The sequence below is a fragment of the Enoplosus armatus genome, chromosome 11 (assembly GCF_043641665.1).
Source record: "Enoplosus armatus isolate fEnoArm2 chromosome 11, fEnoArm2.hap1, whole genome shotgun sequence".
Taxonomy (NCBI): domain Eukaryota; kingdom Metazoa; phylum Chordata; class Actinopteri; order Centrarchiformes; family Enoplosidae; genus Enoplosus; species Enoplosus armatus.
In genome coordinates this window covers 1,553,795-1,578,188 of record NC_092190.1, presented here as the reverse complement: position 1 = coordinate 1,578,188, position 24,394 = coordinate 1,553,795, and the positions used below count along the sequence as shown (strand labels likewise).

At 47.0% G+C, this 24,394-nt stretch overlaps 2 protein-coding genes across 2 annotated transcripts in view; one reads left to right on the top strand and one right to left on the bottom strand.

The window, feature by feature from the left end:
• Positions 1–10,347: 10,347 nt before the first annotated feature.
• rubcnl (rubicon like autophagy enhancer) lies at positions 10,348–19,699 on the bottom strand. The gene is made up of 17 exons (XM_070914945.1): positions 19,676–19,699; positions 19,358–19,544; positions 18,054–18,474; positions 17,588–17,862; positions 16,772–16,869; positions 16,403–16,661; positions 16,203–16,248; positions 15,950–16,055; positions 14,706–14,842; positions 14,526–14,590; positions 14,400–14,439; positions 14,113–14,190; positions 13,466–13,586; positions 13,009–13,070; positions 11,526–11,679; positions 11,064–11,154; positions 10,348–10,765 (listed from the first exon to the last, which is right to left on the bottom strand). Exons 1-17 carry the CDS (start codon positions 19,697–19,699, stop codon positions 10,662–10,664), a joined length of 2,268 nt encoding a protein of 755 aa, XP_070771046.1. The 3' UTR covers positions 10,348–10,661.
• Positions 19,700–23,931: 4,232 nt separating this feature from the next.
• The window catches only part of lrch1 (leucine-rich repeats and calponin homology (CH) domain containing 1), a 56,048-nt gene continuing 55,585 nt past the window's right edge, over positions 23,932–24,394 (top strand). Inside the window, exon 1 of the mRNA XM_070914463.1 lies at positions 23,932–24,256. Within this exon, the coding sequence (XP_070770564.1) occupies positions 24,031–24,256 (226 nt within the window). The 5' untranslated portion in view covers positions 23,932–24,030. The remainder of the gene's footprint in view (positions 24,257–24,394) is intronic.

The following is a 24,394-nucleotide window of genomic DNA, read 5'->3' as shown; positions in this document are numbered from 1 at the left end:
TCATGGGGGCTACTCTGGCCTTGGCCATGGCTAAAGAACAATGGATTTGTCTTGACGCACTGATTGCTCTCAGGTAAGTACATTCTCCATACCCTGTGACACTTGCGTAGTTCGTATCTTTGGACTTCTTTGACACCTGCTGGGAGGTAACATTGCCTCCTGGTGGTTGGAAATTAACTTGTGGATTTGTATCTTGCCAGAGCTGCCTTGCTTTGCTGACGAACTGCTTTGCTTCCTCTTCTGTTGACACACTTGACAGGTCGTCATCCACGTAGAAGTTTCTTTCGATGAAGCGGATGGATGCTTCATTGAAGCGACCTTGCCCTTGAGCGGCAATGTGTTTGAGACCATAGTTGGCACAGCCAGCTGATGAGGCTGCCCCAAACAAGTGCACTCTCATTCGACACACTGATGGTTGGGATTGAAAGTCTCCATTGTCCCACCAGAGAAATCTCAAATAGTCTTAATCTTCTGCTCTTACATGAAAATGATGGAACATGCGTTCAGTGTCGCACATTACTGCTACTGGACCCGTGAAAAACCAACAGAGAACACCTACCAAGGTATTCGTCAATTTTGGCCCAGTAAGCAGATGGTCATTCAATGACACGCCTTAAAACTTCGCTGAGCAGTCAAACACGACATGTATCTTTCCCAGTTTCTGTGGGTGATACACCCCATAGTGTGGGATGTACCAGGCAGGGCTCTTGTCAATCTCTTCTTGTCACATTCAATTAAAGGAGCAATCTCTTCGGCAAGGTGCTCTAGGACCATGCCCTTGCTGTCTTGGGTGTAGGGATATGACTTAGATTGGCAGGAATAAACTCTCTTGAATAAGTTACTGGGAGAGAGATTTTCTTTGATGAATAAAAGCCCCTGACCTGCAGCCCAGTTAACTTCTGACTTGGAATGACTGTACTTCTGGATGACAACGTGGAGGGTTTTAATTGCACAGGCTCCTTTGGTGTGTCCAAAGTTTCTGCCTTTTCTTGCAAGATGAAGGTGGTGTCACTTTGGTTGTCCAGACGTGCATATATACGAACTTCATTCTCTGGGTTACTTGTTGTATACAACCATACAGGAACAACTCTGGATGTGTTCTTCATGTCTTGCACCACTCGGTTAGATGTTGCTTCCCTTAACGTTTCATTGGTCTGTTTAGACTCCTTTCTTTTGACCTTTCCTTCGCCTTTACATTTTTTCCACTTTCCTTTCGTTTGTCATCCCATTGTTCTTTCTTTCCGTCCTCCTTGGCACGGCCTGCATGTAAACTTGTTGGGTGCTTCCTTTTACAGGTGTTGCAGACACTCCTCTTTTCACAGTTCCTTGAATGGTGTCCTGCTTTCAAATATTCAAAACACAATTTTTTCGTTTGCACAAACTTGACTTGTTCTGAGATTGACATGTCCATGAACCTTCGACATGTGTAAAAACCATTGTTTGACTTGTCACAAAAGATACACAGTTTAGCATCTGTTTTTTTTAAGAGCTGCTTGCCAGCACCTTTGCACCCACACTTCGCGTCTTTGGTGTCTTTTCATCATAACTAGACTTCAGGGTGTGAAGAGAGGTCACTGGATTACAAGCTATCTTGACTTCCTTTGAGACAAACTCAACAAATTTGCTGAAGCTAGGGAATGCCATAGTTGCTTCTTTGATTTCAATAACGGTTCTGTTCCATCTGGCTGTAACCAATCACACCAAAATTTCCGGTGCGTAGGCGCAGACCATGCACCCAGCCTGTTACAGTCGCTCCTGTTTGTTTTCTTGTTTTTTCTAACTTTTCTCCTGTATTCCTTTTATTTAACTCAGTACTTTTTAAGATACTGACTTTTGAAGTTGTGCCCTCTCCAAACATGCTGGTGGAGAGAGTTCTGGTACTTTTTTTCACTCTGGAATTACTTTCATTGAAACATCGGACAGTCGCGCAGCAACTGGAGTAAACGCTTTGTTTACTCCAGAGTTCAGCCGATCGCTCTGAAGCCGGCCGGCTTGGAGACCAGATCATCGGAGATCCCCGCTGAAATCTGGAGAAAAACACAGAGGATGCAGAGGAGGAACGAAGCGACGAGGGAAGAGAGTTGGGTCGATACAACAGAGGCTTATGGAGAAAAGGAGATATAAGCCATGTCTCTCCTCTCTCGTCATGGGCAACGTGAGATCGCTGGCAAACAAGATGGACGAGCTGACGGCGCTGGCCAGGAGTCAGAGGGAGTACCGGGAGTGTAGTTTAATGTGCTTTACGGAGACATGGCTGCACCAGGACATTCCCGACGACAACGTTTCCATTGACGGCTTTCAGACCGTCCGGGCCGACAGGGATTGCACCGGGAGCGGTAAGCGCAAAGGAGGGGGGCTTGCCGTTCTCGTTAACAACTGGTGGTGCAATCCTTCCCACATCACCATCAAGGATCGTGTCTGTTGCCCGGACATTGAACTGTTGGCTGTTGGACTCAGGCCGTACTATTTGCCCTGGGAATTCTCACATGCCATTGTTGTGATTGTTTACATCCCCCCCTCTGCCAACCCGAAGTCGGCGTGTGACGTCATTCACTCCGCCATAGCCCGTTTACCCTGGAGTGGAATGAGGACCATCACGGGTTTCAGGCCAACCAACAATGGAGGAGTGTGGACCGGGCCAACGAACTGAATCTGTTTTTCAACAGATTTGACACTGTGGGCCCTGCCACACTTGGACCCCCTTCAGTTCGCCTATCAGCTACAACTTGGAATTGAGGATGCCATCATCTACCTGCTCAACCGCGTCTACGACCACCTGGATAAGCCGGCGAGCACTGTCATGTTTTTTTGACTTCTCCAGTGCGTTCAACACCATCCGTCCAGTTCTACTGGGTGAGAAGCTGACGGAGACGCAGGTGGATGACCCATCGTGTCCTGGATTGTCAACTACCTGACTGGCAGACCACAGTATGTGTGCTTACAACACTGTGTGTCAGACAGAGTGGTCAGCAACACCGGGGCCCCACAGGGGACTGTCCTCTCTCCCTTCCTCTTCCCAGTCTACACCACGGACTTCAGCTACTGCACTGAGACCTGCCATCTTCAGAAGTTTTCTGGTGACTCAGCAGTAGTTGGATGTATCAGTAAGGGTGATGAGGAGGAGTACAGGGCTGCTGTGGACAACTTTGTCACATGGTGTGAGCAGAACCACCTGCAGCTCAACGTGACAAAGACAAAGGAACTGACTGTGGATCTGAGGAGACCAAGGTGCCGATGACCAGGGGGTCAGTGTGGACATTGTAGAGGGTGGGTCACTAACAGGCGGACCGCGGTCCGAGTCCGGACCCAGACGCCGTCCTATACGGACCCTGACCTATAATCAATAAATTGTTAAGGGATTTTAAATTTTGACGGGGCACTGGTTTTGCAGATCAGGAAACTCACAGACCAATTGCATACGAGTTACGCCAGCCCACGTGATGCTCCTCAGCCAATCAAATCTGTGCATTCCAGGCGATAAACTCTGCGACTCTGAATACAGACAGACGGGAGAGGCGAGAGACGAGTGAGCGGGAGGGAGAGAAGACACATTATTTATTGTGAAATTGGTTGAGACTGTTAAGATGTGAAACAGTTAACAAAGAAAAAGGGAAACTCAAGCTGCTGCTACACTTTATCTTGTTTTTCTAAAATTAAGCACTTTGTTTTAAGATGCACATTTTTTCAAAAGCTATTTTATTTATTTTCTCTCTTGTATTTTTAAATGCAGCCCTTCTTTTAGTTAATGAGAGAAGAACATTATACATATCTACAGTATTATATATCTGTAGAGTTCAATGTTAAGTGACAATAAATATGGTCAGAATGTTTTTGAATTGTACTTTCTTTATTTGAGTCAGTTGTTGATCACATGCAGCCGTTGATACAACTGCTAGGCTACTTCAGTATATATCACACTAAATCACAACGTAAGTTAGACATTATGATGTTCCGGACCTTTGCTTGAGGACATTTTCTCGAACTGGACCTCTTCGAATTTTAGTTGAATACCCCTGTTATAGAGGATTACAAGTACCTGGGAGTTCACATAGACAATAAACTGGACTGGGTAAAGAACACTAATGCCTTCTACAGGAAGGGCCAGAGACGTCTCTATTTTCTGAGGCGGCTGAGGTCCTTCAACATCTGCCGGACTATGCTGAGGATGTTCTATGAGTCTGTGGTGGCCAGTGCTATCCTCTATGCTGTTGCATGCTGGGGCAGCAGGCTGAGGGTGGCGGACTCCAACAGACTCAACAAACTGATCTGCAAGGCCAGTGACGTTGTTGGGGGGTGGAGCTGGACTCTCTGACGGTGGTGACAGAGAGGAGGATGCTGTCCAAGCTGCGGGTCATCTTGGACAATGTCTCACATCCTCTCCATGACGTACAGGTCGGACACAAGAGCAGCTTCAGTGGGAGACTCATTCCTCCCAAATGCACAACAGAGCGACACAGGAAATCATTCCTGCCTGTGGCCATCAGACTGTTCAACTCCTCCCTCTGAGTGTCAGACACTCAGGAAGTGACTGGAAATCTGGATCTACTTCACCTGTTCATACACAACAGTGCAATACATACATTGTTATTGAATACATTTTTTACTTTTATTTTCACTTAAATACTGTAAATGTGTATATTTTTATTTCTATTTTTTATTTTCTATTTCTTATTTTTAAATTTTGTACATACTTTATCTCTAAATTTATGCTACAGTACAATTTCCCCCCCGGGGATCAATAAAGTATTTCTGATTCTGATTCTGATCCTGATAAGGACTGTGTCTGCCCCCCCCGACCACTTAAATGAATTCAATCAAAAATAAAGGAGTCATTAATAATAACTTAATAAAAATGAAGACCACCACTGCTATAGGCCAAAACAATAGCAAAATTAAGTGCGGACTGTTAAACATCTGATCTCTGTCGTCTAAAGCTGTATTAGTAAACGAGCTAATATCAGATCATCATATTGATCTACTGTGTCTGACAGAAACCTGGCTGTGTCATGAAGAGTATGTCAGCCTGAATGAATCCACTCCGCCCAGTCACACTAATACTCACATCCCTCGAGGCACCGGCAATCTTTGACTCAAAGCCTGTTGATGAACTCTAGACCTAAACTGGATTATAACTAATTTGAAAGCCTTGTTCTGAGTCTCTCACTCCCAACCTGGAAAACACTGAAGCCAGTCTTATTCGTTATAGTCTATCGCGCTCCAGGTCCATACTCTGAATTCTTATCTAAATTCTCAGAGTTTTTATTAGGTTTAGTCCTTAAAACAGACAAAGTCATTATCGTAGGGGATTTTAATATTCATGTGGATGTTGATAAGGATAGCCTTGGTGCTGCGTTTATCTCTTTGTTGGATTTGATCGGCTTCTGTCAGAGGGTACAGAAACCCACTCACTGTTTTAATCACACCCTCGACCTGGTTCTGACATATGGACTTGAAATTGAACATCTAATTGTCTTTCCACAGAATCCTTTGTTATCGGATTATTTAATAACTTTTGAATTCCTATTACTGGACTACACGCCATTAGGCAAAAAAGCCTACACCAGATATCTATCTGATAGTGCTGTAGCTAAATGTAAGGAAGTGATTCCATCGGCATTAAATTCAATGCCATGTCTCAATACAACTGAGGACTCCTATGCTAACTCTCACGATCTTGTTGACAGTGCTGCAGGCTCAATGCGATTGACACTTGACTCTATTGCCCCTCTATTGATAATAAAACAAAGAAAGTCAGCTCCATGGTATAACACCCAAACCCGCAAATTAAAGCAAACAGTGCAGAAACTTGAAAGGAAATGGCGCTCCACCAAACTAGAGGAATCACGTTTAATTTGGCAAGATAGTCTTAGAACTTATAGGAAGGCCCTCTGTAAAGCCAGAGCAGCCTTCAGCACTGTAGCCAGGCTGACAGAGAGTCACAGCTCTATGGAGCCATGTATTCCTATAACCCTCAGCAGTAATGACTTCATGAGCTTCTTTAATGATAAAATTCTAACTATTAGAGACAGAATTGATCACCTCCTGTCTTCAGGTGGTACCTTACCTTCAAACACAGGAATCTCAGAAATAGCTGTAAAACCTGATGTATATTTAGATTGCTTTTCTCCCATTGACCTTCACCAAATTACTAAAACCATTTCTTCATCTAAGCCATCAACTTGTCTCTTAGACCCCATCCCAACCTGGCTGCTTAAAGAGGTTTCACCTTTAGTCAGCACTTCTTTACTAGACATGATCAATCTGTCTTTATTAACAGGCTACATACCACAGTCCTTTAAAGGAGCTGTAATTAAACCTCTTCTGAAAAAGCCCACTCTTGATCCAGAGGTTTTAGCCAACTATAGACCTATATCTAACCTTCCCTTTCTCTCCAAGATTCTTGAGAAAGCAGTCGCCAACCAGCTGTGTGATTTTCTACATGGCAATAGGTTGCTTGAGGACTTTCAGTCAGGTTTCAGAGCTCATCATAGCACAGAGACAGCACTGGTGAAAGTTTCAAATTACCTTCTAACTGCATCAGACAAAGGACTTGTCTCTGTACTTGTTTTGTTAGATCTTAGTGCTGCATTCGACACCATTGACCATCATATCCTATTACAGAGACTGGAACATTTAATTGGCATCAAAGGAACCGCAATAAGCTGGTTTAAGTCGTATTTATCAGATCGATCTCAGTTTGTACATGTTAACGATGAATCCTCCGTGCACACCAAAGTTAGTCATGGAGTTCCACAAGGTTCTGTGCTTGGACCAATACTATTCACCTTATATATGCTTCCTTTAGGGGATATTATTAGAAAACACTCCATACATTTTCATTGCTATGCGGATGATACCCAGCTATATCTATTGATCAAGCCAGAAGAACCTCATCAGTTAGCCAAGCTCCAAGCATGCCTTAAGGACATAAAGACCTGGATGACCTGTAATTATCTGATGTTGAACTCAGACAAGACAGAAAGTATTGTTCTCGGCCCTGAACACCTCAGAAACACAGTATCTAAGAATATTGTTTCCCTAGATGGCATTGCCCTGGCCTCCAGCGCCACCGTGAGGAATCTCTGAGTTGTCTTTGATCAGGACATGTCCTTTAACTCCCACGTAAAACAAACTTCAAGGACTGCCTTCTTTCACCTCCGTAACATTGCAAAAATCAGGAAGATCCTGTCTCAAACAGATGCAGAAAAATGAGTCCATGCATTTGTCACATCTAGGCTGGATTATTGCAATTCCTTATTATCAGGCTGTCCCTGAGGACTCTCCAGCTGATCCAGAATGCTGCAGCACGTGTACTGACAGGAACCAGGAAAAGAGATCACATTTCTCCTGTATTAGCTTCGCTGCACTGGCTCCCTGTAAAATCCAGAATAGAGTTTAAAGTCCTTCTCCTGACTTTCAAAGCTCTCACTGGTCAGGCACCATCATATCTTAAAGAGCTCATAGTACCCTATTACCCCACTAGAGCACTGCACTCCCAGAATGCAAGGTTGCTTGTGGTTCCCAGAGTCTCCAAAAGCCAAACAGGAGCCAGAGCCTTCAGCTATCAAGCTCCTCTCCTGTGGAATCGGCTCCCAGTTTGGGTCCGGGAAGCAGACACACTCTCTACTTTTAAGAGTAGGCTTAAAACTTTGCTTTTTGATAACGCTTTTAGTTCGGGCTGGCTCAGGTCCTGCCTGGACCAGCCCCTAGTTATGCTTCTATAGGCCTAGACTGCTGGGGGACTTCCCATGATGCACTGAGCTTTCCTCCTCTCCCTCTCCATTTTTACACATTCATCACCCTCCAATGCATGTTACTAACTTAATATCTTCCCCCAGAGTTTCTTTGTGCTTTCTCATCTCGCGGGTTGCTGTGGATCGTGGTCCTGGTACGCCTGGGTGCTGCTGTCATGGGCCCGCCTGACTCTCATCACTACAGTTATTATGTTTAGTCGTAGTTCTGTTACTATTAAAGCTGTTATTGCTATTATTACAGCTGTACCTACTATTATCAGTCATATTTCCAGTATTATTATAATTATAGCTGCTATGGCTACTGCTAGTGCTGCCATACATCTCTGCCTGTCTGTCTGTCTGTCTGTCTGTCTCTTGAATTGAATTGAATTAATATCAACTGCAATTAACTTAGCTTTAGTTTTAAACAAGTATGATTTTAGAATGACTTAATATGTCAAAAACAGCCTTTTACAATACAGATGAAGTCATTTGACACCTCCCTTTAACACTTAGCAAATAATACCCGTAGTGGTTATACTGCGCTTAAAGTCCCTTTAAATGTTATTTACACTGCGAAATTGCTTTGTCGTCAATAACTATCACTTTTTAAAGTTGTTAATAAATAGTTGCCTATTTACACCTGATGAATAAAAGTCCCTTTTAGAGTTTCGCTCTGTCTTTGGTCTCCACTAACTCTGAGGGAACTGGTAGGAGACATCTGGCCCTTTAGCTCCACTATGCTCACCAGCTAGCCTGGTCTGTCTGTCTGCTGGTTGGTGGTGGTTTTAGAGCTTTTTCACTGAAAACGATGTCGATGAGAGCAGTGAAAGTGGACCAAAACAGTAAAGTTGTGACCTCAAAACAAAAACAGTGAATTCAAAGGTGCTCCTGCAGAGTCGGCGATAAATCTCTGCGACCGGAGTGACCCCTCTCACGTTACACATTGTAATTTGATCCTTTGTTATCATAAAATAAAATGAAAATTTTAAAAAAGTATTGATATATTAAATATTGGACTCAACAACAAACGAACAGTAAAGGTCACGGCGGACACAATCTCAACTGATTGCATCACATGTTGACGCGTGTCGGCTGCATCATGTGTTTATTCTGAAGCTTGTTTTTCTCAACACCTCTGATTGCAGCGGCACCTCCGAGGTTGAGATGGCATCATCTGACACTGATCCACGCAGGTGTGAACAAACTTCCCGTCTAGAGGGGTTCAGCACACCATCATGAGAAGCAACTAATGGGCTGCGTAATGGTGCAAATTAAATCTCATGGGAATTAACTCAGTGTGTGTGTGTGTGTGTGTGTGTGTTGTGGGTCTGCAAATGGCCACAATACATGGGGGAAATTTCAGGGGCAATGTAGAGTAAATGGTCATTTACACAAAAAAACACTGATCTACTGAGAGATGAGTTTTTGCACTAGCTCTGCTCATTAAGTCCACCTGAGCATTCACATTAACTTTGTTTCATTTAACTTGCTGAAAACTAAAATGTTTTAATCCAGTTTTCTTTTCTTTTTTACTACCTTATGGTTGTATTCACTTGTAGCTTATGTCTGGTTTCTCTTAAGTTAGGGTACCTTGCCTCATTTGCGACCTCAGCACTCCCTATGTTACTGCGTGACATTTTGTTTCTACATAAACATGAGGAGAAAAGTCACAAGCATCATTTTTTAGACCCGGTATCCACCAGGCATTCTTGTGATTACACACAAGTAAACAAGGAGAGGTCAGGCAAACTCACCCAAAAGGAGGAGGTCAGCGACAATGGCGGGACCGCTCTCGAGGTCGACCATAAGGCAGGGCGGACGGGCCGCAGGTTCAGCCGGCAGGTTGGAGGTTGGAAAAGGCGGTCGGCAACCGATGATCCTCGCCGTAGGTCAGGGCAGGGCGCTGGACAGGCGGAGCGCTGGATGCCAGAGCAGGAAGCCGACTGGAGGTCTGGCTGGGCGTCGGTGGGAAAGGCCGACTGGGGTGTTTCTGGGGGTATTTCCCGTCGTCTCTCCATTATAGCTTTCTAATAAGGCATAAAATGCCCCCATCCATCCATTTTGTACAACCACTTATCCTTTGCAGGGTCGCGGTGGGCTGGAGCCAATCCCAGCTGACATCGGGCGAGAGGCGGGGTACACCCTGACCAGGTCAGGCCAGTCAATCGCAGGGCTGACACATCATTCACAGACAGACAATCATTCACACTCATGGTCACACCTTACCTAACCCGCGTGTCTTTTGGGGTTGTGGGATGAAGTACCCGGAGTACCCGGACAGAACCTACACAGGCATGGGGAGAACATGCAAACTCCACACGGAAGGGCCTCAGCTGGCCCGGCGGGTTCGAACCCAGGCGACATTTTCAATTTCGGTATACACCGGGTCTGCACTGGTACGTACTACGTCCAGGAAATAGCCACAGCCTCACACTCTGGGCCCCATCACTGTCAAGGGCCTGTCTTCTCCGCATACTTTTTTCCACCGCTGCCAGTTTAACTGACGACGCTGGTGATGAGTGTTATTTCACGCAGAGAAACACCATGCACACAGCCCACACTCACACTCCCATGCAAAGAAAACAAAGCGAGACAATTTGAAATGGTTTTGCACAAAAGTATATTGCGGTTTGAGGTATAAGAATCACTCTCGTATCAGTTTTATTTCCACAGGAAACATGAAATATTTGAGAGGGATTCAGACTTTCCCTGATTTTAGCAATGAAGGTATTATTTTATCAAAGCACTAAGAGAACTATGAGTATATACTGCATGGGTATAGAAATGAATTTACATTTCATGTACCACAGTGTTTTACGTGAAACTGTGGTGTGTGTGTGTGTGTGTGTGTGTGTGTGTGTGTGTGTGTGTAAACATAAAGGGTGATAAATGGAGCACCGGTACCGAGGTGCGGCGGGTCACATGTCACTTCGTGGATCCGTCGGGACATTTTTTCCACGCTTGGATCCGCGCACATTTCGGACATTTCTTTTCCACAAAACAGTGTTTGTGAAAGCAGGCCCTGCACACTGTAAAAAGAGAAGCCGCGTCAATACAGTCCCATCATTCATTCATCCATTAGCGTTCATTTGGAGGTGCGTTCGTGTCACCTCATGAATTTAAGTCCAATAGTGACTCTTTTTCTGGCCCCTTCAGCCGGATAGTTTCATCGCCCACATCCCCCCTGTAACACCAGTCCGGTCTGACTGAGGCCCACGTCTGTTTTTTTATTTGACGTCACCGCTGATCATTTGCCTCCGTCTTACAGCCCGTCAGCCTCACATCCCGCATTTGCTGATTTGAAATCTAGCGTTAGTCAGTGCTTACCTGGGCAGCGCCTGCACGTGTCCCTCTGAAAGGGGAAGATGATGTCTCTTTCGCGGCAGAACTCACAGATAAAACCCCGGGCCAGACACAACTGCGCGGAGAAAGTCAGAAGAATTGTCAGCCCAGTGTGAAATTTGACTTTTGTGTCAGTGGAAACATGCTAACACCAGCGTACAAGGCCCATTTTAGGAACCGATATGACAACAGAACAAATCGGGAGAGCAAGGCCCGCTGACGGCTCATCAAATTGCGGTTTGGTTGAATTGTCTTTTTTACTTAGGAGGCTTCCTCGCTGACTGAAATGACCCGGAAGTATCTTAAGTGGCACGATAATGTCGAATTCCTGAAATGCTAATTAAAGGTGCTGGGCCACCCTTTATGAAAGGAAAGGAGGTAATGCCATCCCACAATTCCTTGCAGCAGCAACATTTAAAGCCACCTCACACGGTGCTTCAGACCGACCTCGCAGTTCTCCACGTGATCGATGGCGGAGCGCAGCACCGCTCTGGCCGGCGCCGCAAGCTGACCCTTCTTCGCCCTCAAGAGGTCGTCCATGGAGAAGAGATGTGGCTGCTCCGTCAGGTGAGCGGGAAGCTGCTCAAACTCAGCCATCACCCTGGGACAGAAACAAACATCAGCGTCAAACCACCTGCTTTCTCCTGCCGGCAAACATCTTTGTTTGTGAGCTTTCGGTTGCGTTTTTTTTTTTTTTTTTTTTTTTTCGGTGCATTTGAACCGGAGTGTTTGGCGCGTGCTGGAGAGGTTGTCTTCCCGCCGCAACAGATCAACACAGCCAAAGCACGATCGGACTCTGTGAAAACCACCAGAAAAGCCTGCACTGCTGGCGAGAAGGGCAGAGAGAGAGAGAGAGAGACAGACGACAGGAGGGAACTCTACCTCGTTTTAGAGAAGTCTCGTGTTTCTTTCAAAAGGTGTGGCCGTTAATGGACGGGATGTGCTGGTGGCAATGTCAGAGCTAATTAGGCCCGAGGCCAGCTGTTCACCAGGCGGAATGAGGATCGCGCTGTGAGCCCTCAGAGGGGGGGGGGGTTTGGACACCCGGAAAGTTTAACCCCATAAGAACCCAGACCCATTTCCCCTCAAAGGAAAATTATGGGGAATACACTGATATTTTATACTACCCCTTAATGTTAAAGATCTGTGATGTCACATACACGTTACATTGGGCGTTTATGGTCAATTTACTTCATAAGAGATACGGTCAAAACAGGTTGACTGTATACAGGACAGACCATTAAAACATTAGAATCGTTAAATGGGTTCTAACTTACCTTTAGTATCAAAATACAGGCTTTTTGAAATGAGTTGCTTCCTTCACTTGTGTTTACATGTCACACCACCGTTTTGAAAAGGTCCCGACCTTTGACCTCAGGGACTTAATGAGTTAAGATCAAGCACAAAGCTGTATAAGGAAGATGCTGGGGGCCTTTGAAGTGTGTGTTACACTGGTGTCACCATTGTGGTTCTTACGGGTTAATGTAAGAATTGGCACAGAATCACCTCTGCTTTTGCATTCAGTGGTAGTTCATTTAATTGCGTGAGGACGCTCATGTGAATGTGGATCCACGTTCACATTTAAAACCTACAACTGGACATGACATAATAAATGACGACTGACGTGATTTTGTGGGATTATGGCATCTTTGGTTTCCTTTTTGCTGGTGAAACAGTGGTCTGCTGTGTCTTTTCTGATGCCGCCACTGGATGGCGCCAAAGTACCACGTTTTCAACTCCTACATCATGGTGACTTTATTAAATGATTATTAAACTCAATGTGATACACTTCAGTAAACCGAGATACTTCTTGGAATTTGCAGCTCTGCAGCAGTTTACACGTTTTTCAACAAACATTTAGTGCAACATTATCTGTAGCCGCAAAGTGTGTGTTTATACTCGCTGTGTGTAATAATGTAATAATGTCTACCTTCCGGATAATCTGCAGACTGTCAGCAGCTTCTTGACGGCCAGCAGCTGCTCCTGGAGCTCCTGAAGGAGAGAGGAAATACAGACAACAGAAATACAGACTTTTTCATAGACGCACACGAACAAATAACAACAAACAAACAAAAACAACTTAAAAACTGGGACCAAATTCAAATCATAGCCAGTGTTTATTGCATCTTACCGTTTCGCGTTATTGTCTGTACATTGTTTTTACACCTATGTCGGTTTAATTTGTCTAATCTGCCTGTTTCGTCACATTTGAAACAAAACGGAAAAAAAAAGCAATATTTTGCTGGCTTTTCGCGCCACATAACATACCTGTGGGGGGGGGGGTGCAACTTCAGCTAAAAATGCGTAAACATAAACAAGGAAGAGTACAAAAATCTGATCATGAGCCCGTAATAATGATGATAATAATAACTCCGTCTCTAACCCACCCTGAACTTGTCCAGCTCTTTCACTTTGCCGTAGAGAGTCTTGCCAACGCAGGTCAGGTCAAACAGAGGCTGGTGCCAAACTGAATCCAGCAGCTGTTTGGAGAAATCGCTCACGGGGTACCTGCAGTGTTAATATCAATTGATAAGGATAACGGTCAAGGGTGTGCGTCTGCCTGTGCCCCTGGTCCCCACCTGAGCCGAGCTGCTGTTTGTTCTGAGGTCGCTGAAGGGGGTCACATCGATAATCGTGTTTTAACTGCACTGACAGCAGCAGTAGCTTTGATGTTTGTCCTGGAATTCAATGTTGATGTTGTGTCATTGCTTTTATTAAGTCATCTGTGGTTAATAATTGAATTGCTTATTATTATTATTATTATTATTATTATTGCTTTAAGATGTTTTGGGAATGTCAATGTATTATTATTGCTGTTGTTATTAATAAACAACCGGCAAAACACCCATACCATGGAGTTCTTTATGATTTCATTTTACTCATAGTTGTCACGACAACGGGCCCCATGGCGCAGCAGTGGCGTCTTCATATCGATCATGACACTAGACACTGATAAGCGACAGATATTGGGGATGACAATATCAGTCATGGACCTGTTAGCGGTTGTATTAATACTGCTACTTAATACTTTTACCTGCCGAAGTCCCAGCAGGACAGAAGACGGCCAGGAACCACAGCCTCAGCGCCGCTGTGGCAGCAGTCACAGAAATACCTGTGAAATGAGTCAGAATGAACTAATGAGAACAATATTGAGTGTTTTGTTTTGTTTTATTCGTGGCTGTAGGGATGACACCTTCTTGGTGCAGACTGTGATGTCTGTCACATTTTGTAGACATCCAGGTCCCCCCCCCCCCCGGATGAACGGCGGCAGGGCCCTTCGTCCCGTTACGATACTGACAGCAAACAAATGATTCCACCTACCTGCCGAGGTATTCACAGTACCGCAACTTCTTGATGTACTCTGGTGGCAGGGAGAGAGAGAGAGAGGCAAAACTCAAGACTCAGTGAATAACAACCTTGCCGCCCTACAAATCATGCGATACTCACTGGGCTCCACCTCCGTCCCGCAGCCTGCACACAGGAAGTGCTGCAGAGCCACTACTTCGCTGCGTCTGGAGGAGGAAACACCAACAGTCAACAGTGAATGTTCACGTCCGTCCGTCCGTCCGTCTGTTGGTTTGCATTTATATTCAGTGTGTCTGAGTCTTGTCAGATGTAATCAAAGACCTGTGGGTTGGCTGAACGGTGAAGATGATCTGGAGGCGTGGTGGCGCCCAGCTCAGGGATCCTCTCATCCGGGTCCTCAGTCTGATCTCCTCTGCCAGGCTGTCGCTGCTCACCGCCACAGCTCCGGTGCCTGGCAACTGTCAGATAAAGAGAGGGGAAGGTCGAACATGTTACCTGCCTTCACATAAGGCGGGGACGGGACGATCGTGTTGAAGTCAGAGCTGAAAGTTTGTGGACTTCAGCTCTGCCTTCAACCCGATCGTCCCGGCTCTTCTTCAGGACAAGCTCTCCCGGCTGAACGTGCCTGACCCCCCCTGCAGGTGGATCACAGATTTCCTGTCTGACAGGAAGCAGCACGTGAAGCTGGGGAAACACGTCTCTGACTCGCGGACGATCAGCACCGGCTCCCCTCAAGGCTACGTTCTTTCTCCTCTACTCTTCTCCCTGTACACCAACAGCTGCACCTCCAGCCACCAGTCTGTCAAGCTCCTCAAGTTCGCGGACGACACCACCCTCATCGGACTCATCTCTGCCTACAGGTGGGAGATTGACCATCTGGTGATCTGGTGCAACAGCAACAACCTGGAGCTTAACGCTACAAAGGCAGTGGAGATGGTTGTAGACTTCAGGAAGAGCGCAGCCCCACCTGCCCCCATCACCCTGTGTGACTCTCCAGTGGACACTGTGGAGTCCTTCCGTTTCCTGGGCTCCATCATCAGCCAGGACCTCCGGTGGGAGCTGAACATCAGCTCCCTCATCAAGAAAGCCCAACAGAGGATGTACTTCCTGAGGCAGCTGAGGAAGTTTAACCTGCCACAAATGATGCTGGTTCACTTCTACACCGCCATCATAGAGTCCATCCTCACCTCCTCCATCACCGTCTGGTACGCTGCTGCCTCCACCAAGGACAGACGCAGACTGCAGCGTATCATCCGCTCTGCAGAGAGGGTGATCGGCTGCAACCTCCCATCTCTTCAGGACCTGTACTCCTCCAGGACCCTGAGGAGAGCAGGGAAGATCGCTGCCGACCCCTCCCACCCCGGACACCATCTGTTTGACCCCCTCCCCTCTGGCAGGAGGCTGCGGTCCATCAGGACCAAAACCTCCCGCCACAAAAACAGTTTCTTCCCCTCTGCAGTCAACCTGACGAATTTCTGATTCTGATTCTGATTCATAACCAATAAAACAAGCTTCATCTGTCGGGGGTGTTTTTCAGATTCGTTCATTATCGTACTTGCTCTCACCTCCTGCAGTGAACTACGGAGGCTTTGCCGTCCACGCCGGGGCCCGTGGGAAGGAAGCCAGCTCCTCCTGAACTGCAGCACCAGCTGCTGGGCCAGACACTCCGCGCTGCATTATGGGAAAACCACAGACTGACTGACTGACTGACGGACAGATGCGTCTTCAGCATTCAGCGTTTACCGAAAGCAAAGTGTGTGTGTGTGTGTGTGTGTGTGTGTGTGTGTGTGTGTGTGTGTGCCGGTGTGTTTTTCTTACTCTCTGAGGGAACCTCTCGGGGTCAGCGTGGCGTCGACGCCGCAGTCTGAATTTAAAACACACGCGGTGAGAGTCAGGAACGTGACGCAGCGTTAACTTAGGAGAAAAGACTTCCTACGGTGAGTTATGATACAGCCACTTCCTTAACTCATCTGCCAATATGGAGATTTAGATAACAAAACCAGGGAAAGTGAGTTCACCTTCGAATCCGCTGTCGGTGGAGAGGACAGAGAACGTCTTTGGTTGGTGCCCAGCTTTGCCGGTCCCTGCCTCCTCCCCGTCTTCATAGGACGAGGGCGTGTTTCCGCGTGGCGCCCTCGAGCTTTCGTCAGACCGCCTGCAGGGGTGCGCCTGTCCCTGTTCGCGTTCGCCCGGCGTCCACCCATCGGAGCTCAGAGTCCACTTCGCGCCTTCCAGCACCTCCAGCACCATGTCCACCACGACGAAATGGGCGTTCTCCTGCACATCAGCACAAGTTGAAATCGAGATATTTTACACAATTTTACGTGTTTACTGAAAGTGAAACTGTAACTGGACCGTGGACTCTCTACTGCAAGAGGGTAACGCACCTTTTCCAACTCACAGCTGGTCTTAAAGATGTCTGCGGAGAGTTCTGGGATGTCACTGAACCTTCTCTCCTTACTGTGTTGTGTCGAGGTGGAGAGGCCTGACAAAACACACACACACACACACACACACACACTTTTTTAGTTTAAAGTTTAGCTTCATTTAACAGCGACACTGAATCAAATGAATTTCTGTACGGCGTTTCTAGGGCTGCGGATCCCTCAGAGGAGGAATCCCACTGACTTTGATGATCATTGATGACTTTTTTCTAGCGTCACCATCAGGTTTATATATTTTGGGGGGGGGGCGGGGGGGGGTTTATAGAAATACCTCAACCAGTATTAGAAGGGTGAAATTTGTTACAGACATTCAATCAATTTGCCCAATATACTTTGGTTTATGACCAAACACCTGCGACACTAATGACGTTGCCGCAGCCCCGCTTTGTGCTCAGTGCTGATTAGCAAATGTCAGCGTGCTTACATGCTAAACCAAGATGGTGAGCCTCGACATGCTGGCATTGTCATTGTGAGCATGTTAGCGTCCTCAATTTAGCATGTGGCTCAAAGCACCACTGTATCTAAGGGGAAGACACTGACGAGGCGACCCGTGAGGTCTCGTTATTGCACGACATTTGCTCTCATCATGCGACCCACAGTTTGCGGTCGACAGAGTGTAACCAGCTTTGTGAGGCTGCTCATCCAGAATCCAAAATGCTGGCCAGGCGAGTTAAAAATGAGGCAGACCAAGCTGAGCTCCCTCTGAGGGGCAGGCCCTCGGTTTGGTGGCACCGTGGCAGCAGCAGTGGATACTACTACCTGACGAATGAGGGGCGTCACAGCTGGTTGAGCCCCGCCCTCCGTGCTCCTCAGCCAATCTCTGCTGTCCACTGAAGGGAAGGTGGAGCCCAGCGCTCAGGAGGCGGTTCAGATTTGACGTGACAGAGACGCAGCTGGGCTTCTTGTCCTCCTGGAGCGGGAACGAGCGGTGACAGGAGCCCGGTTTGGGCCTCAGGTCCTCCATACTGGTGACTTTCGGGCCCCCACATCGATCCAGATTCAGCGAACCAGAGACAGGAGGCGGGGAGGCCGAGCTAAAAGATATGTTTCATCTTAGTCAACAACAAAAAAAAAAAAAAATCATTCCTAGAAAGATCAACACATGAGGTGATTCCTTTTCTGTTTTTTGACCGCTGTCCCTGACTTTGTTTTTGGGGGGTAAACAAAAAATCGGACAGAAAATCTGACTGAAAACCCTCGATAACAAGAATGTTTGTGTCGTTACCTCGATGAAGGAGACGTATCGGTGCCTCCTCCATGCCAGGAGACGGGCCTGTGGCGTCTGGAGATGACCGGGCTGCTCCTGGGAAGGAAGAAGCTTTCCTCCGCAAGATGCAGAAGAACCGGGTCCTCTTCGTTCCCTTTCCTTCCGTCCTCGCCGTCCTCACCATCGCCCTCATCAGCTGGACTACGAGGAGGGGCTTCGTTAACCTTGTGCGCGGCGGAGCTGCGGTGTGGTGGGCTCAACTGGGAGTGACGGGAGCGCGTGAAGGCCTCGTGGTGTGTCCTCTTCGCGAAAGCGGACTGCGGGCGTTGACGGGAACATGTTGGGTTTGTTTCTCCTCCGCTGGCCTCCGGTGGCGACAGGAGGAGAAGTGGGACTGATCCTGGCTGGTGGTTTTGCTGAGAGGCTTCTTCTGGAGTGGCTTCTAGAGAGAAAGAGAGGGTAGAGTCAATGAATATTTCTATAAACTGTCTTTGCTGAGGGACGATAGGGGTTTTTTTTTTTTTTTTGGTTGTCTGTTTGAACCGGAAACAGTCAGGACGGTGATGATTAAAGAGGACCTGTCACGCTCATGTCCAGCTCTGTGTCTTTATTCTGGGACTCCACTAGAGCAGCTTTGCACGATTTGCGGATCAAATAAGTCCCTCTTCATCTTATGGTGGCCCTTCACGCGGCCCCTCGGTTCACCCTTGAGCTCCCGTCTCTTCAAGGCCCGCCTCCCTAAAAGCCCACTGTCTTCTGATTGGCTATCGGACTTTTACCTCACTGATTACTGTACAAAAACACGCGTAACTTTTATTCACAGACTCTGGTTTTCCCTCTGATGTCCTCCGGCTGACTCTGCACCAACTCTCTGCGATTTACGAGAGTTTCCTGACGGGCAGAAAGCTTTAGAAAGCAACCGCTAACTGCTGCTCTTCTTCTTCGCGGGGGTGCTGTCACTGCTGTGCCCTGAGCAGAGGAAGGAGGGAGCGTTCAGAGCAGTCTGAAGAAGCCTGAGCTTTTGGCTCACGGGGGATTACTTTAACATGCGTTTTCCTCATCGTTTGGCAACTTTGGCGACGTTTAATGGGAGCATCCGACCTTGTAACACCATGTATGTGAGAGAAAAGCATAATAGGTCCTCTTTAATAATACTCTCAGATGTTTCAAATGAAAAGCCTACCAGGGAGAGGAGCGGTGGTGACATTTGAGCTGCTGGAAGTCTTTAATTGTGAATCATCTTTGATCAGTGTTTCCCCACAGCAGCTCTGCAAAACCCGATATTTCCTGTGTGAACTCTGTAAACCTATTTTGGATCTCACCTGTCGCCGCCAGGGCCGCAGTTCCAGGCGTTGGAGGCTCCGTGGCGTCACACCCGCTGACATATCTGGATCTCTGGGGGGAGGAGGACGCGTCCCTGCAGCTCCCCCCCAGCTGTACAGAAGAGGAGGGACAAAGTTTCCCAATGACGGCAGCTTTGGTGCAAACTTCCTGGTGCAACAGGGCTTCCTGAGTGATAAGGAAACTGTGGCAGTTACTCACCCAGAGAATACGGAATTAGCCAAATAGATACGTCAATACCAGTGATTGTAGCTTGTCAACCTGTGGGATCTGGGAGCTCGCCTGCCCAGACAGTAGACCCGATCGGACAGGTAGTCAGTCATGGTGGGCTCATGTTTATGGACGCTGGTACGAAGAATTGTTGGAAAATATTCACACACTGAAAACCTTTAAGATGTCGTTTCAGGACTATGACTTAGTTTTACTTGTAGATTCGTGAAATCGCACGAAAAGCTGAACTGAGCGTAAAGATCCACATAAAGTTTACACGTGTGATATATCCGTAGACCTCCTCCTCTGGCAGTCGAGGGGCCCCCCCCCCGACCGTAAAAACTTCTGCTTCTACTTTCTAACATCAACCTGGGGACAACAGGTTTCTTCGTTCTTTGCAGAGCACCGATCCGACCTACTCCTAATGAAGGGGTCTCTGGCCCTGAAACGTTTCGAACTTGAAATAGAAACCCCAGCTGGCACCAGTTCTGTCCTGTGGTACTTCCCCGGTAATGCGACGCAGTTTCGCAGCTTCATAAGCATCAGCCGGTTTCACATCACAAAGTGGAGTCACGATGAGAAACGCCGCTGCAAGCGTTGAGGACATCCAAACCTGCCTCTGGGATCAGCGATACCAGTTTCAGTTACCAGTTTAAAGTGTCCGTTCATGAATTAGAATAGAAACCCGTCTTCTTCTCGGCCTGATGGCTGTGCCAAAGGGTTGAATGGGAATCCTGATTGCAAACATTTAAGTCGTGTCATAACTTGTTTTCCAAGGCCCCTGACTCTCCACCGCTGTCGTCTTACATAAGTTATTAGATATCATGAAACAATCTGATTAATCATTTTGAGCTACGGATTCTGAAACATCAGGAATGAACCAAAAACGAATCAATACAACCAAAATATGCGACACCGGCCCTCCAACTCATCAACCTCTGACTGCCGTTTTCTCTTTGTTATAAGCTGCTGTTAACCAATGTCTCTTCAATCCTTTTTTTTTTTTTTTTTTACTGATTGGAGATCAGCCCCATGTCCTCTTAATGATGAGAAATAACAATAAACGTCCCTTAAAAATGTAAAAACCTGGAATGAAGAAAAGGTCTCAAGTCGCGAGAGAAGAAAACCAGTGACGGTTCGAGTTGGTGTTCAGCCGAGTCAAATTCAGATGGACATGTCAATGTAAACACATTGGTCTCACTTGAGGAGGCTGATTCACCTACAGCAGCAGCACAGCTTCCTGTGTGAGTGCAGAAGTAGTCTCTGATTGTGAATGATAAAGCCAAGATGTTTCCCATTTACAGCAAAAGGAGCAAATGGCCAAAACACCGGCAAGTCGCAACATCAGTCACATCAGACTCACCATTTTTTTTGCAGACTCCTGAGCTGACGCCGCGAGGAAACCCGTCAGAGGGGCCGAAAGGGACTGAAACGAGTCTTCCATCCACCAAAAAGTGTCGCAGAGAAAGGAAGCGAGGTGGTTGGCTCTCGGCACTTCCTGTATTTAACAGTGGTTTGTACTTTCTGTGGCTGAGCCGTCAGCAGTGCTCCTCCTCTCGCTGTACTTCACGACGGAGGTCCCTGAACCCCCCCCCCCCCCAAAAAAGTGCCTTATTTCCTCTTTAATCTGAAACTATTTTTTTTTTTAATGACAGGCAGTTTATTCTTCTTTTTTTTTTATAATCTGCCACATAAATATTTTAGTTTATAAGTCTAGAATATCTTCGAAGAGCGCGGTAACACAGTAAAAATGGAATCGAATAAAAATGGAGACTCAATATGGACTCAAGAGAACATGATGTGAGCAAATTTTTAACAACAAAAAAAAAAAAAAAGATGTTCAGAGGTTATACTGGTGCATCTTCCTCAGCCTAACGGGAACCACAGATACGGCGACGTAAGGCTTTGTTCTGCAGAAAGCCCCCCCCCCCACCCCCCACCCCTCAGCTCAGCTGGCAGCTGCTGGAGAAGAAAAGAGGAAGTTTCTCTCAGAGTCGAAGTATCAGTGGGTCTGATGGCTTCAGTTAACGGCATATGTTTCATTATGTGCTTATAACAGAAAACTCATCTCCCTTTAAAAGGCCTTGAATGTTTGTTGGGGTTTTATTTTTTTTTTTTTTGTCTGTCTTCGTGAGGTCCAACTGGACGTTTTTTCAGAGAGTGTAACATTAGGGTTGTAAGAGTCATGTCAATAGAGGTCCTCGCCGGTATACCAGTACAACAGTGGTTTGGCACACACAGTGTAATCAGTGATCAGCGCCGTATATCTGCTGACACAAGCTTGTTATGTAATCAGTTGACTCAGCACTCCTGCTCCCCACTGGAGCTCTCCCACTGTAACACACACACACACACACAGGCTACATGGACATCAGATGGTAGTAAATATGGGCTTTTACCTGCAACACAAAGGCTCCAGACCTGCTTTCACTTCAAAGCAGCGACCTTTTTATTAAACATTGCACACAGCTTTTCAAATGTCTAATTTACCTGCGTAGGTTACACCGACTCATAAAAGTTGCGAAACTGAAAGAGAAAAGAAAAATGCAGCTTGGCCTTCATGACTAAGGCTGAGTATCGAACCTTTTTTTTTTCTCAATACTTTTCAGTACCAAAATGAAAAACTGCGTAGTACCAAAGAGGTTTTATAGGAACAACATGGTTATATTTCATAAGATCATGAATCAAACAGGTTGACGGGTGTCTGTACGGACACTCGGGCTAGCTCAAAGCTCTTTGGAGTGGGGGGGGGGGGGGTGTCAGTCTGTCGCTGGTCCACTTCAGTCCAGACTGACATGGCCGAACAGCCACTGCCATGACATTTTGAACAGACATTCGTGGTCCCCAGAGGATGAGGATCACTGACGTCTCACCGAGTGCCACCAGCAGGTCAAAAGTCTTCACTTCATCCCGCCGAAACATCTCACCTCCTACTCGCTTCTGTTCAGACATTCGTGGGTTTCAGAGGATGGATTCCTCTTCCTCTAGCAGCGACATTTCGTCTCTTTCCCCCGCAGGATGAATTGTAATAACTTTGGTGACAGCACGGAGCTTCATCATCATCATCATCATCATCATCGGCGGTGATGATGAAACAGCGCACAGGGTGGAGATGGATGCAACGGCAACAACCTTTAGACTGAACAGCGGATCCTTTGAGAAGGATTACAGCTGACAAAAAGTGGCTGGGTGCCTTCACAGAAATAATCTGTCCAGGAAAGATGTCGTTCATTTCTGTCATTTTCTGCAAGCAGGTCGAAATGCAGTCCTAAATATTCAGCAGTTCTTGTGGGCTTGTGGGCCCCCTAAAAAGGACCAGGATGTGGGCTCCACGTGGCTGGAACAGATCGTAAGCCACCACAGTAACCTGCAGCGTCACTCAGGTGTGAGTCAACACTGTGGTAGGACCCTCTGGAGGGCAGCAGATGTCGCTGTTTACCGAGTTTTCCGCGACTGTTCGAAGTCCCCCTGCTTGTTTCACAGCGTCCACAGTCCAGTGCGCAGCCGCAGTGAGTGAGCTGCGTCAAGTCAAAGAAATGCAGAGTGAAGCCGGAAACAAAGGGGGCCTATCTTCAGAATAAAATACATAAGGCAGTGGAGCATTGAATATATCCAATATACATTGACTCAGTCGTCCTGTTGACAATGGAACATCCTGTTTCAAGTCATACTTTTTTTCCCCCCAATGTTCTGTTTTCTTGACTGTAATCATTATTCGACTGACTCGGGCCATTTATCCACCCACACAACTTCAGCATTTTTCTGATAATACTGATTTTTTTTTTTTTTTAAGCTGGAGTTATAGCCAATATCATAATTCACAGACAGCTTTCTAGTTGACCTCAATCATGGTGCCCAGCTAGGGTTGCTCCAGCGTCATTTACGTACACATTTTATATTTGTTTAGTTTGTTGAACAGTAAATACATGAAGAAACATAACAAAACAATAAACATGGGGAGATGATACACGTAATACAACGTGAATTACATGGGATGGTAGCTTTGTAAACATTGTAATGTGTCGTCTGTGAAAGCGAGATGTGGAAGTTAGCGTGAGTGCACGTAAGCATTCAGGTCTGTACAAATGGAAACGTCTAAATAAGCTAAATGTCAAAGCAAATGAGTGGAGGTTTCTACATGCTCCTTACAGGAAGCGCAGTTTGTGTTGGGGAAGAGTCGACAACTTTATTTTGAAAGTTGACGACCGGATGCCGCTCCGCTGTTTGATCGTTGACGCTTCACGCACCGCGCAGACAGGGAGGCGGACGCGGCGGCGACATTTGAGGAAGGAACTGATGCGCGGCACGGCACGGCACGCCTGTGAAGTCCCGCTGTTCGCCTGAACGTTAGCTAGCCCCGCGCGCGCTCTCTTTCTCGGATATAACCGACACACACACACACACACACACACACACGCGGACGACACCGGAGAGGGGGGATATTATGGCGACGTTGGGGCCGGAGTCGGCTCGTCCTCCTCTTTCCCAGCTCAATTCTTCTCCGTCGATCCAGTCTCACATCGGCAGCGCCAACCTGCCTCCCAACCGGGGCTTGGAGCGGGCTCTGGAGGAGGCGGCGGCCAGCGGCGTCCTCAACCTCAGCTCCCGAAAACTGAAGGAGTTTCCCCGGACAGCCGCCAACCACGACCTGACGGACACGGTGGAAGCAGGTAAGGGACCCCTCTGGCATCTCTCCCTGGCTAGCTTCACTGAGTAGAACCGGGCGACACACCGGTGATGTGCGGTAACGGACTCCCAGTGACGCGTTACGGCGGCGTGGATACTTTCCCCTCTGAGCGTTGTACTTT